The sequence below is a fragment of the Zonotrichia albicollis genome, chromosome 4, assembly GCF_047830755.1.
Source record: "Zonotrichia albicollis isolate bZonAlb1 chromosome 4, bZonAlb1.hap1, whole genome shotgun sequence".
NCBI lineage: Eukaryota > Metazoa > Chordata > Aves > Passeriformes > Passerellidae > Zonotrichia > Zonotrichia albicollis.
Genome location: NC_133822.1, coordinates 2,347,213 through 2,359,706, shown reverse-complemented (window position 1 = coordinate 2,359,706; position 12,494 = coordinate 2,347,213). Strand labels below are relative to the sequence as shown.

General features: G+C 48.0%; 1 protein-coding gene across 1 annotated transcript in view; it reads left to right on the top strand.

Annotated features, from left to right (window-relative positions):
- Positions 1-12,494, top strand: part of EXOC4 (exocyst complex component 4) — a 438,637-nt gene that overhangs the window by 385,432 nt on the left and 40,711 nt on the right. The window contains exons 15-17 of the mRNA XM_074538663.1: positions 3,957-4,098; positions 8,928-9,106; positions 11,230-11,389. Coding sequence (XP_074394764.1) covers positions 3,957-4,098; positions 8,928-9,106; positions 11,230-11,389 — 481 coding nt within the window. The remainder of the gene's footprint in view (positions 1-3,956; positions 4,099-8,927; positions 9,107-11,229; positions 11,390-12,494) is intronic.

Here is a 12,494-nt window from a genome sequence, read left to right as displayed (position 1 = left end):
ATTCAGATTTACGCCCCCCAAAAACCCCACCTCAGCCTCCTCCCTGAAGGATTTCAGTGCTTCAAACAGATTGTGCCCATCTCCCTCCTCCCCTCATCTCCACTGACAAATATAATTACAGCTTCACTTGAAAGTGCTGCAAGTGGATTGTGGAGAGGAGAAAAATGGAGTTTGCATCTGCCTGCAGCAGCGAGGAGCTGACTCCTGCTTTCCTCTGATGGCTCCATCCATCTCCAGCACTCCCGGGCTGGCAGAGCTGCCTCTGCTAAAAGAGAGATGATTCCTGCCCCAAGTGCATCTCCAGGGGGATCAAAACTTCTCAAAATGTAGGATTTTGGGGCTTTAAAAAATGTTTTTTCATGCATGGTACAGGTGGGGGTTTCTGCTTTGTCTGTTACCAGGTAATTTTCTAATTATCCCTAGACCTGGCCTTGACCAGGAGATGATTCCTGCCCCAAGTGCATCTCCAGGGGGATCAAAACTTCTCAAAATGTAGGATTTTGGGGCTTAAAAATTATGTTTTTTCATGCATGGTACAGGCGGGGTTTTCTGCTTTGTCTGTTACCAGGTAATTTTCTAATTATCCCTAAACCTAACCCTGAAGTCCTGTCACACTCCAGGGTTACTTGGGGGAGAAAAAGTTCTCCTTAAATGCCTCCTGAGAGTCCTGGGATAATCTGGAGTTAGAAATTGTGTAAATCAGCCCCTCACCCCCTCACTGATAATTTGATTTTCTTGATGGGACAGAGCAGCAGCGAGGAGCTGACTCCTGCTTTCCTCTGATGGCTCCATCCATCTCCAGCACTCCCGGGCTGGCAGAGCTGCCTCTGCTAAAAGAGAGATGATTCCTGCCCCAAGTGCATCTCCAGGGGGATCAAAACTTCTCAAAATGTAGGATTTTGGGGCTTTAAAAATTATGTTTTTTCATGCATGGTACAGGCGGGGTTTTCTGCTTTGTCTGTTACCAGGTAATTACCAGGTAATTTTCTAATTATCCCTAAACCTAACCCTGAAGTCCTGCCACGCTCCAGGGTCACTTGGGGGACAAAAATCTCTCCCCAGGTGCCTCCTGAGAGTCCTGGGATAATCTGGAAGTAGAAATTGTGTAAATAAGCCCTTCACCCCCTCACTGATAATTTGATTTTCTTGATGGGACAGAGCAGCAGCAGTGAGGAGCTGACTCCTGCTTTCCTCTGATGGCTCCATCCATCTCCAGCACTCCCGGGCTGGCAGAGCTGCCTCTGCTAAAAGAGAGATGATTCCTGCCCCAAGTGCATCTCCAGGGGGATCAAAACTTCTCAAAATGTAGGATTTTGGGGCTTAAAAATGATGGTATATCATGCATGGTACAGGCGGGGTTTTCTGCTTTGTCTGTTACCAGGTAATTTTCTAATTATCCCTAGACCTGGCCTTGACCAGGAGATGATTCCTGCCCCAAGTACATCTCCAGGAGGATCAAAACTTCTCAGAATGTAGGATTTTGGGGCTTTAAAAATGATGGTTTTTCATGCATGGTACAGGTGGGGTTTTCTGCTTTGTCCTGTCACTGGGTAATTATCAAATTATTCCTGACCCTGAAGTCCTGCACGCTCCAGGGTCACTTGGGGGACAAAAATCTCTCCCCAGGTGCCTCCTGAGAGTCCTGGGATAATCTGGAATTAGAAATTGTGTAAATAAGCCCTTCACCCCCTCACTGATAATTTGATTTTCTTGATGGGACAGAGCAGCAGCAGCGAGGAGCTGACTCCTGCTTTCCTCTGATGGCTCCATCCATCTCCAGCACTCCCGGGCTGGCAGAGCTGCCTCTGCTAAAAGAGAGATGATTCCTGCCCCAAGTGCATCTCCAGGGGGATCAAAACTTCTCAAAATGTAGGATTTTGGGGCTTTAAAATTATGTTTTTTCATGCATGGTACAGGTGGGGTTTTCTGCTTTGCCCTGTCACTGGGTAATTATCTAATTATTCCTGACCCTGAAGTCCTGCCACGCTCCAGGGTCACTTGGGGGACAAAAATCTCTCCCCAGGTGCCTCCTGAGAGTCCTGGGATAATCTGGAATTAGAAATTGTGTAAATAAGCCCCTCACCCCCTCACTGATAATTTGATTTTCTTGGTGGGACAGAGCTCAGTGAGCAGAGAGGGGCTGGGAGGAGGCTCAGGGAAGGGGAATCCTCATCATTCCCACCCGCCCAGGCTGGATTGCCACCCTCATTGTTCCCTCTGTATTCCCCTTCCACACTCCAGGCCAGTTCATTTCAAGCAGGATTTTCCAGGCTGGTGTTCTTTGGTTCAAAAATTTAATTCATGAATTTTGCTCTGACCTCAGGAGTTGCTGAGAGGGGTTAATTGATGGAGTTAATTAATGGAATGGTTTGGGTTGGAGGGGACCTCAAGGATCACCTCATTCCAACCATGGCAGGGACACTTTCCACCATCCCAGGGGGCTCCAAGCCCCTTCCAGCCTGGCCTTGGGCACTGCCAGGGATCCAGGGGCAGCCACAGCTGCTCTGGGCACCCAAGATCATCTACCTCCATAATCTGTGATTTTCATACTTAATTGTACATTTTCCATATTTAATTGTACAGTTCCCTCATCTGCTTCCATATTCTGTGACTTCCTCACTTAAGTGTACAGTTCCCTCCTCTTTGTTCACCTCTGCTTTAATTTATTTTGCACACACACACACAAAAAAAAAAAAAAAGGATTTTTTTTCCCCCCACTTTGCTTTTTTTTTTCTCTTTTCAGGCTGGGTGTCAGGGTGTGTTTTATTTTCGGTTGATTATTTTTGGTGTTTAATCCAAAGTTCCTTTCCCAAAGCAGGGCTGTGGCTGTACAAAAATCACATTTCCTTAAAGCAGCATCACTCCAAATGGAATTTGATGGTCAGCAGCTCCTTGGGAATGCACAGATCCCTCCTGTGTTGGATCTGGGAAGGGTCTGGAGCAGCTGAGGGAGCTGGGAAAGGGGCTCAGAAAATGGAGAAAATGATCCCATGATTCAACTAGGAGATGGAGAACTCCATGAGGGAAAAAATAACATTGCCATGTAAAGAAGCAAATATAAAACATCAGTGAGTCAGGTTAGGCTGGAAACTCAGTCCCTAACCTTACTTTCCCTGTTACAGAAGCATTTTGAAGGAACCAGCAAGGATAGAAATCATTTATATGGCACAGGAATCTCTACTTAGAGCAAAGGATAAACCCACCCCAAACAAGAAGATGTTTTTACCAAGCACAAAGACAGCACAGGCAAACAAGGCAGCAAATGGTGCAAGCAGAAAAAAGGGCTCAGAATTTTCCACTGCAAGAAAACTGAAAAACAACTTCTAGCTTAAACTGTAATGGACTAACTTTGAGTGACTGGAGAACAGTAACATGAATATGGTAATTACAGTAATTATGACAGGCTGTAGATAACAGTTCAGGTATAGATTGGTTCTTCTCTATGAAGATGCTCAGCAAAGAAAAGTCTGTAATGCATTGTAACCAAAACCAAAGGGGCTCCAGGGCTGCCTGCAGCTGGAGCTGACAGCTGTGGGCACAGCTCTGTCACCCACCACCCTGGGCTGCTGTGACACCTTGGGTACAATAAACTGCATTTTGGATACAATAAACTGCATTTTGGGTACAATAAACTGCATTTTGGAGAGCCACTGGAGTCCCACATCCCTCATTTCAGCTCTTACAGTGGCGCCCAACGTGGGGCACCATTAGTAAGAGCCTGAATGAGGGAGGTGGGTCGGCAGGCTTGTCTGCAGCTGGAGCTGACAGCTGTGGGCACAGCTCTGGCACCCACCACCCTGGGCTGCTGTGACACCTTGGGTACAATAAACTGCATTTTGGATACAATAAACTGCATTTTGGACACAATAAACTGCATTTTGGACAGCCCCTGGAGTCCCACATCTCTCATTTCAGCTCTTACAAGATCTCAAATTGAACTCTTTTTCTCTTGGCAGCCACGTCCCCGGGCCAGGACAGCCATGCCAGCCTGGAGCACCTTCCTGCGTCCGAGCAGATCCTGCAGAGCCTCAGTGAGCTGGCCAGGTCCTTCCAGGAGATGGCTGACCGCTGCCTGCTGGTGCTGCACTTGGAAGTCAGGTAAGAACTGGAATCTGGGCATGGAGGGATGTGCTGGTGCTCACAGGGGTCCCAGGATGAGGGAAGAGATGAGGATCTGACTCCATGTTTCAGAAGGCTGATTTATTGTTTTATCATAAATATTATATTAAAAGAAAATTATATATTAAAATTAGACTAAAAGAATAGAAGAAAGGATTTCATCAGAAGGCTTGCAAGGAATAGAAAAAAAAATGGAATGATAATAAAATTTTGTGACTGACCAGACAGTCCAATACAGCTGGGCTGTGATTGGCCATTAATTAAAAACAACCAACACAGACCATTCACAGATGCACCTTTTGCATCCCACAGCAGCAGATAACCATTGGTTACATTTTGTTCCTGAGGCTTCTCAGCTTCTCAGGAGAAAAAATCCTAAGGAAAGGATTTTTCATAAAACATGTCTGTGACAGAGGGGCATCTTGGGAGGCTGCAGGTGGAGATCATGTCCAGAGGACACAAATAAACTTGTCCATTAATGCATCAAAGGTGAGTCCAGGAATGCCAGATCTCCAAATTGTGGGTGGCCCAATGTGGATGGAGGCAGGCACCAAAAGTGGGATTTCCTAGGGAGGTTTGTCTCTTAACTAAAAGAATTCAGGAAGAAATTCCTCAATGTGGATGTAGTGAGGTCTTACCAGAGCAGCTGGGGCTGCTCCTGGATCCCTGCAATGTCCAAGGCCAGGTTGGACAGTGTCCGGTTATCTCGGCTGTTTGAGGGGCCTGGAAAGGCCCGGGGTGGCCTTGGGGCAGCCCGCGTATCGAAGGACGAGAAGAGGCTTCAGTTCTTCTTTCGGTTTTTATGTTTATTAATTGTTTATCTAAAAGATTTTCTTTCAGCCGAACAGAGCTCTGCTCAGCAGCCAGCCATGGGCACACTGTGCCGTCCCCCAGACCGCCACGTATCTTTATACCCATTGTTATGTATACAATATTTATCATTTTTCCCCAATACCATCTATTCTTATTACTCTGTGTACTCTCAGTAATAACCAATCCAAAGGTGCCACCGTGGCCAAAGAAGATGGAGGAGAGGAGGAAGAAGAAGGAGGGCAGGACACACCCCAATTCCTCCATCTTACTCCTCTAAACCCCCCTGTACATAAATCCTAAACCCTGTTTCTCACCCTCTAATTAGCTAATCTTTTCACCCTTCACCCCGGTGAGGCCCTCTTATCTTCATAAAGGTGTCGTCTCCCGTGTAGGGTCAAAGTCCTGCCACCAGACACTTCTGGCAACATTCCAGGACTCCCGGGCCCCCCAAGGGTGGTCTCGGGGGCCCGGCATCCCAGGACTCAGATCCTGAGATCCCACAGGACAGGACTTGGAGCACTCTGGGATGGTGGGAGATGTCCCTGCCCATGGCAAGGGTGGCGCTGGATGACCTTGCAGGTCCCTCCAACCCAACCCATTCTGTGATTCCATGATTATGGTTCAGAGACCAGGAAAAAATGTGATTTTCGGGGACTTTGTCCTTCCAAAACAACACAATGGTGTTGTCACAGTCTAACAGGTGTCTCCACAGTTTGGGTTTTTTTGGGATTACAAATAGGAGTTTCTCCTGCCACTTTTGCAAACAGTAACAGGAACTGAGGAACCAGCTGGATTTTTTTTTAAGGGCTGGGTGATTTCATGAAGTCTCTGCCTTCACGTGCAAAGACCAAAGGCAGCAAATCCCTTTCCTCAGGCTGCCAGCTGCCCACTCCAGGGCTGGGAAGATGTTTTTCCCTGGAGAACTCTTCAGGCCAGGTGTATTTTCATTGCTTCCCTTTGCTCTGAGGCATCAGATAGCAGGGGGATGTCAGAGCTTTGATGGATCACCAGTTTGTTCTTCGGTGACACATCCCAAGCCACGTCGTGTCCCCGTGTGCTCTGCTGGATCAGCGTGGGGCTCTGGGAAAAAAATCCAGATTAATTCTTGTCAGCACTCCTTCATCCTGCCATCCATCAGTGCTGGGCTTGGGAGGATTTGAGGAAAAGGAGGTGGAAATATGGAAATGGAGAAGTTTTCCAGCTGGTCTAAAGGACCACTGGCCTCTGTGGCTTCTTGTCACTCTTGGGTTAAGCAAAAACCCTTAAAATGGACTTGAGGGATAAATTCTGCAGTGATTTAGAGCAGTGCTTCCAACAGGAGCCGAGTTTGGAGCTGTGAATTCACCAAACCACCAAATCACTGTGTCCAAAGGGTGGAAGGGATTGAAGAATTGAGACCTCAGGGAAACCCCTGGATCCCTCACTCTGCATTTCCAGCCACCTGCAGAACTCTGGTGCCTGTTCCTGGCAGGATTCTCTGATCCTGCACCCATTCCCGTGATCTGTAATGTCCAGGGTGCACAGCACGGCGGGAATCCATCCACTGTGGGTTGAGAGACACTCAGAGCACATTTGGGAAGAGCCTGGGGGTTTATCCCACCTCTGGCTGCTGCAGAGACACCAGAACAGCCGGGAATCTGGGAATTGTCTCCTTGAATTCCCCAGGAATTTTGGGAATTCCACACAATTATCCCCTGGTTTTCTCCTGCCTCAGAGCCCACGTTCATTCCACATGCAGCTTGGTGTTGTCTTCTCCTCCTCCAGTGCTCCTGAGGTCACTGAGATCCTGCTCCTTGGATTTGGATGTCCTTCCTTAAAGGAGACATTTGGCACTCCCAGATCCTTCTCCAAGCCATGGAATCACATCCTACAATCCTGGCAAGGTTTGGGTTGGAGAGGACCTTAAAGATCATCCAGTGCCTCGGGCAGGGACACCTTCCCCAATCCCAGGTTGCTCCAAGCCCTGTCCAGCCTGGGAATGGAAGCGGCTTTTGTTGGAATAGCCATGGAATTTTAGATTAGTTAATGTCTGTTACAGAATTTTCATATTTTAAAAAAATATATAAAACTTTATATATATAAAACACATATATAAAACTTTATCTATATAAAAATTACATATATAAAATTATCTATAAGATGCTTTTACTCTGGGGATTACCCTAAACTGGATTTGCTCGTGATGGCACCTCAAGGGTGTTTTCCAGGGAATGTGGAAGCCAGGACATCTCTGGCACAGCTTTGGGCCACTCTGGTGTGAGCTTCTTGTCCCCATGTTCTGACCCTGAGTTATCCCCAAATTCCAGGGATTTTCCCTCAGGCTTTGATTTGGCAGGTGAATTCCAGAATCATGGAAAGGTTGGAATTTCCCCTGGCAGGTGAATTCCAGAATCATGGAAACTTTGGAAAAGACCTTTAAGATCATGAGGTCCAACCGTTCCCAGCCAAGGCCACCACTGCCCATGTCCCCAAGTGCCATCTCCACATGGCTTTACATCCCTCAGGAATGGGGACTCCACCCCTGCCCTGGACACACTATGCAAGGCTGGATGATCATTTCCATGAAGGAATTTTCCCTAAAATCCAACCTAAACCTCTCCTGGTGGAAGTAGAACCCAACCCTGTTCCCACTCCAAAAGGAGAAGGAGCTCTGCTGTGGGTCTTTCAGGACACAGCAATTTCCTCTCTGGCTTTGAGAGAAACAACTTAATTATGGTTTTTTTCAGAGTCCTAAAAGGGGATTAAACTGCATGGAATTTCTCCTTCCATGGAGGGATGATGGTTGGGCACGTTGGGATTTAACTACATGGAATTTCTTCTTCCATGGAAGGGTCAAGTTGGGATTTACTGCATGGAATTTCTCCTTCCATGAAGGGGGGCAAGTTGGGATATAAGTGCATGGCATTTCTCTTTCCATGGAGGGATGATGGTTGGGCACGTTGGGATCCAACTACATGGAATTTCTCTTTCCATGGAGGGGAGCAAATTGGGATTTAAATGCATGGAATTTCTCTTTCCATGGAGGGATGATGGTTGGGCACATTGGGATTTAACTGCAAGGCATTTCTCTTTCCATGTAGGGGGGAAAGCTGGGATTTGACTGCATGGAATTTCTCCTTCCATGGAGGGATGATGGTTGGGCACATTGGGATTTAACTGTGTGGAACTTCTCCTTCCATGGAGATGGTTTGGCACATTGGGATTCAACTGCAAGGAATTTCTCTTTCTATGGAGAGGAACAAGTTTGGATTTAAGTGCATGGAATTTCTCCTTCCATGGAGGGAGGCAAATTAGGATTTGACTGCATGGAATTTCTCCTTCCATGGAGATGGTTGGGCACATTGGGATTCTTCTGCAAGAAATTTCTCCTTCCATGGAGGGATGATGGTTATTTATGTTGGAATTTAAATGCAAGGAATTTCTCTTTCCATGGATGGATGATGATTGGGCACATTGGGATTTAACTGCATGGAATTTCTCCTTCCATGGAGGGATGATGGTTGGTCACATTTGTGAACAGGATGGAGTTGCAGTAGTGTGAAATGCTTGGGAGTAGGCACAATCTTGGAATTTCAATGCTCATTCCATGACCCCTGGCTCGCTGATTCTGCCAGTCATCCCTTTTATGAGGTTTTCATGGAAGGAGTTGTTGTTGGAGGACCGGTGTTGTATGGGAGGTTGGGGAATCTTGGGAACAATTATCCTAACAGGAGCCACAGTCCCACTTACCGCCTCATTCACCCTCTATATCCTCATAATAACACAGCAAGGCACTCTCCCATCCCATTCAGTGGGGTGATGGAGGTCAGATCCATCTCCAAGGATCTGTTGGATCCATCCCTGAAGATGGAACAGCGACAAGAGGAGGATGCCTCTAATAGAAACATCACCACCCATCTCCTGAAGTTATTTTACCAGCTTGAGGAAGGGAAAAGCCACTTTGCATCCCATAAAAACTTTGTTGTTTCAATGTGAAGTGTCCCTCGTGCCCACAGGGTTCACTGTTTCCACTACCTGATCCCTCTGGCCAAGCAGGGGAACTACGCCATCGTGGCCAACGTGGAGAGCATGGACTACGACCCGCTGGTGGTGCGGCTCAACAAGGACATCAGCGCCATCGAGGAGGCCATGAGTGCCAGCCTGCAGCAGCACAAGTTCCAGTACATCTTCGAAGGTCAGGCTCCTCCCAGTCCTTCCTCCATAAAGGGTTTGCCATGCTCATCCCAAAGCTCCAGGATTCCTTTTGGGGGTGGAGCAGAGTGAGGCGCTGCTGTCACCTACAGAGCGTTGAGTGAGAGCCGTGTGGGAGAGCTGGGAATGTTCCCCTGGAGCAGGGAAGGCTCCAGGGAGAGCTGCCAGCACAGGGCAGGGCCTGCAGGGGCTCCAGGAGAGCTGCAGAGGGACTGGGGACAAGGCCTGCAGGGACAGCACCCAGGGAATGGCTCCCACTGCCAGAGGGCAGCCATGGGTGGCATCTTGGCAATGAGCAATTCCTGCCTGGGCTGGCATTGCCAGAGCAGCTGGGGCTGCCCCTGATCCCTGCAGTGCCCAAGGCCAGGCTGGAGCAGCCTGGGATGGTGGGCTTGGAATGGGATGGGCTTGAAGGGCCCTTCCCACCCAAACCATTCTGGCATTTGGGACACTCAGAATCCATCCCCAGGGATTTTTATGGAAGTTGGGGATGGCAAAGGGAAGGGAGACCCTTCCTGGAGTGCTGAGATTGCCAGTGAAGCCCCCAGAGCCCAAAATCCCTTCCTGGAGAGGAGTCGGGGTGGGGATGGATCCAATGCCAGGCTGGGAGAGCTGGGAATGGAGGGAATTCCCTGGAGAGGGAGCCTGGGCTGGGATTTTGGGAAGGGATTCCCAGAGCAGCTGGGGCTGCCCCTGATCCCTGCAATGGCCAAGGTTGGACACTGGGGCTGGAGCAGCCTGGGACAGTGGGAGGTGTCCCTGCCCATGGGATTGGAACTGGATGGTCTTTAAGGTCCTTTTCCACCCAAACCATCCTGGGATTCTGGATTGTTTGTTCAAGAAGAGGGAATTGGCTCCACACAGAGCCACAGGGACCATTCACATCCTGTTGAAGTTTAAATTCACACTCATGGTCCTCCTTAATCACTCCCTTTAATCCCAGGTCTGGGATTTACAGATTCCCCACCCAGCTCCCTGTACATGAACTAAATCCTTAATTTAGACTTTTAATTGACCTCTGGGCTTGCCCAGACCTGTGCAGTGCAAATCAGGCTGGGTTTTTGCTCTTTGGAATGTGGCAGGAGTGGATCCATCATTTTGGGGGTGCCTGTGTCCCTTAGCCCCCAGCTGTGCCCTTTTGACATCCTTCAGACACAGGAAACTGTTCAGGATTGATCAGAGAAGATTTGTGCATCAGGGGCGTTGGAATGCAGCTCATTCCCGCTCCTGGAAACTGAATTTACCAGGGAAAACAGGGAAACCACCACCCTGGAGAAGAGATTAAAACCAGATTAAAACCCTTTGGTTCTACAGGAGCTGCAGTCACTCACTGCTCTGCCCAGACAGACAGACAGAGGGACTGGAAGGGACATTGTGCAAAGCATGGCTAAAAATCACTGGTTGTGACAACACAGCTCTAAGTTTTGGGGCAGTTTTGTGTTTTTACTAGAGAGGTGAAAAGTCCTAAACTGCACCACAAAGATTACTGAGGGTTTCCAGTTACAACCCAATTATCCCTTGATACACAGCTCTAAGTTTTGGGGCAGTTTTGTGTTTTTACTGAAGAGGTGCAAAGTCCTAAACTGCACCACGAAGATTTCTGAGGCTTTCTGTGACGGTGTTCATAGAGGTCTTAGGTTGAGGGAAGAGATGAGAATGTTGACTCCATGTTTCAGAAGGCTGATTTATTATTTTATGAAATATATATTATGTTAAAAGTATACTAAAAGAATAGAAGAAAGGATTTCATCAGAAGGCTTGCAAGGAATAGGAAGAATGATCATAAAATTTTGTGACTGACCAGAGAGTCTGAGCCAGCTGAGCTGTGATTGGCCATTAATTAGAAACAACCACATGATACCAATCCCAGATGCTCCTGTTGCATTCCACAGCAGCAGATAATCATTGTTTGCATTTTGTTCCTGAGGCCTCCCAGCTTCTCAGGAGAAAAATCCTAAGGAAAGGATTTTTCATAAAACACATCTGTGACAAGTTTACAGTTAAAACCCAATTATCCCTTGATCCAGCTCACAGGCACCACTTACAATGCACATTTTGGGGGTTTTCACCATGAATTGCTGGCACTAAATCTCTTCTTCCTTGCAGGTTTGGGCCACCTCATCTCCTGCATCCTCATCAACGGCGCGCACTACTTCAGGCGCATCAGCGAGTCAGGCATCAAGAAGATGTGCAGGAACATCTTCATCCTGCAGCAGAACCTCACCAACATCACCATGTCCCGCGAGGCCGACCTGGACTTCGCCAGGTGAGCACAGACCTGGCCCTGTGCCCCTCACCTGGGGCCCGCAGGAGCTGAGATAATGTAAATTATTTGTACACTATCTACAGTAATTTTCCAGTACCTATCACCTATGTTAGATGTCAGAACCCAGGATCTCCCTCTGGCTGTCCTGGAGGGCTCAAACCCCAGCCAGGGGGCTCAGAGACCCTGGCACAGAGCCCAAGACCCCCCTGTGACTTTGATTTTGACCCATGGAAAAAATGACCAACCTTGTATGAGGATCTGCAAGCCACGAAAGTTTTAAGTAGAACAATAATGAATTTATCACAGGGTAAAAATGTAGAATTTTAGGGTTTTTAGAATGGGGGTTCATGGGGCAAGATGAAGGAATCTGGGTGTGTCCTGTCCTCCTTCTTCTTGTCCTCCATCTTCTGCTGTGATGGTGGCACACATCCTCCATCTTGTCTCCTACCCACCTCCATCCTAAAAACCCCAAACTCTACATTTTTCACCCTGTGATAAACTACACCACAATCTGTTTCACACATTCATAGATTCCAATCCATCCCAAAGTCTTGGGAGCTTTCTCCGTGGATGAAGGTTAAAAGCAGTGTTCTCCTGGGGCTCAGGCAGAGTCATATCCCCTGTGCCCTGGGTTCCAGCATTCCAAAAGTCTCAGGTGGCCAGATGAGTGGCAAGTTCAACAGCTGGAGGTGTTGGTGGCAATTTTGGCTTTCCTTTGATTGAACAACATGGAATCACAGAATCCAGGGGCGTTGTTAAGGTCAGGGAAGATCTCCAAGGTCATCAAGCCCAAATGTGGATCAGCTGAGGCTGAGGTGAGGTCCCACCAAATTGTCTGTTCTTGGTGCTCCCTTGGAGCTTCTCCAAGATCAAAACCCAGGCAGGAAAAAGCTTCCAAATGTGGGGCCTAGAACTTAGGATGGAACCGGGGCTTGGATTTATTCCCAGGTAAGAAATGTTTTGGTTTGTTGAAGGCTCAGGGTCACCAGATCCAGGCTGGCTTGAAGGGACATGTCCCTGGAGTTCTGTTACCTTGGAATAGCAGGAACAGCAAGATAAACCCCAAATAAGCCCAAAACTTGGTGTGACAGACCCCCTGCAAACC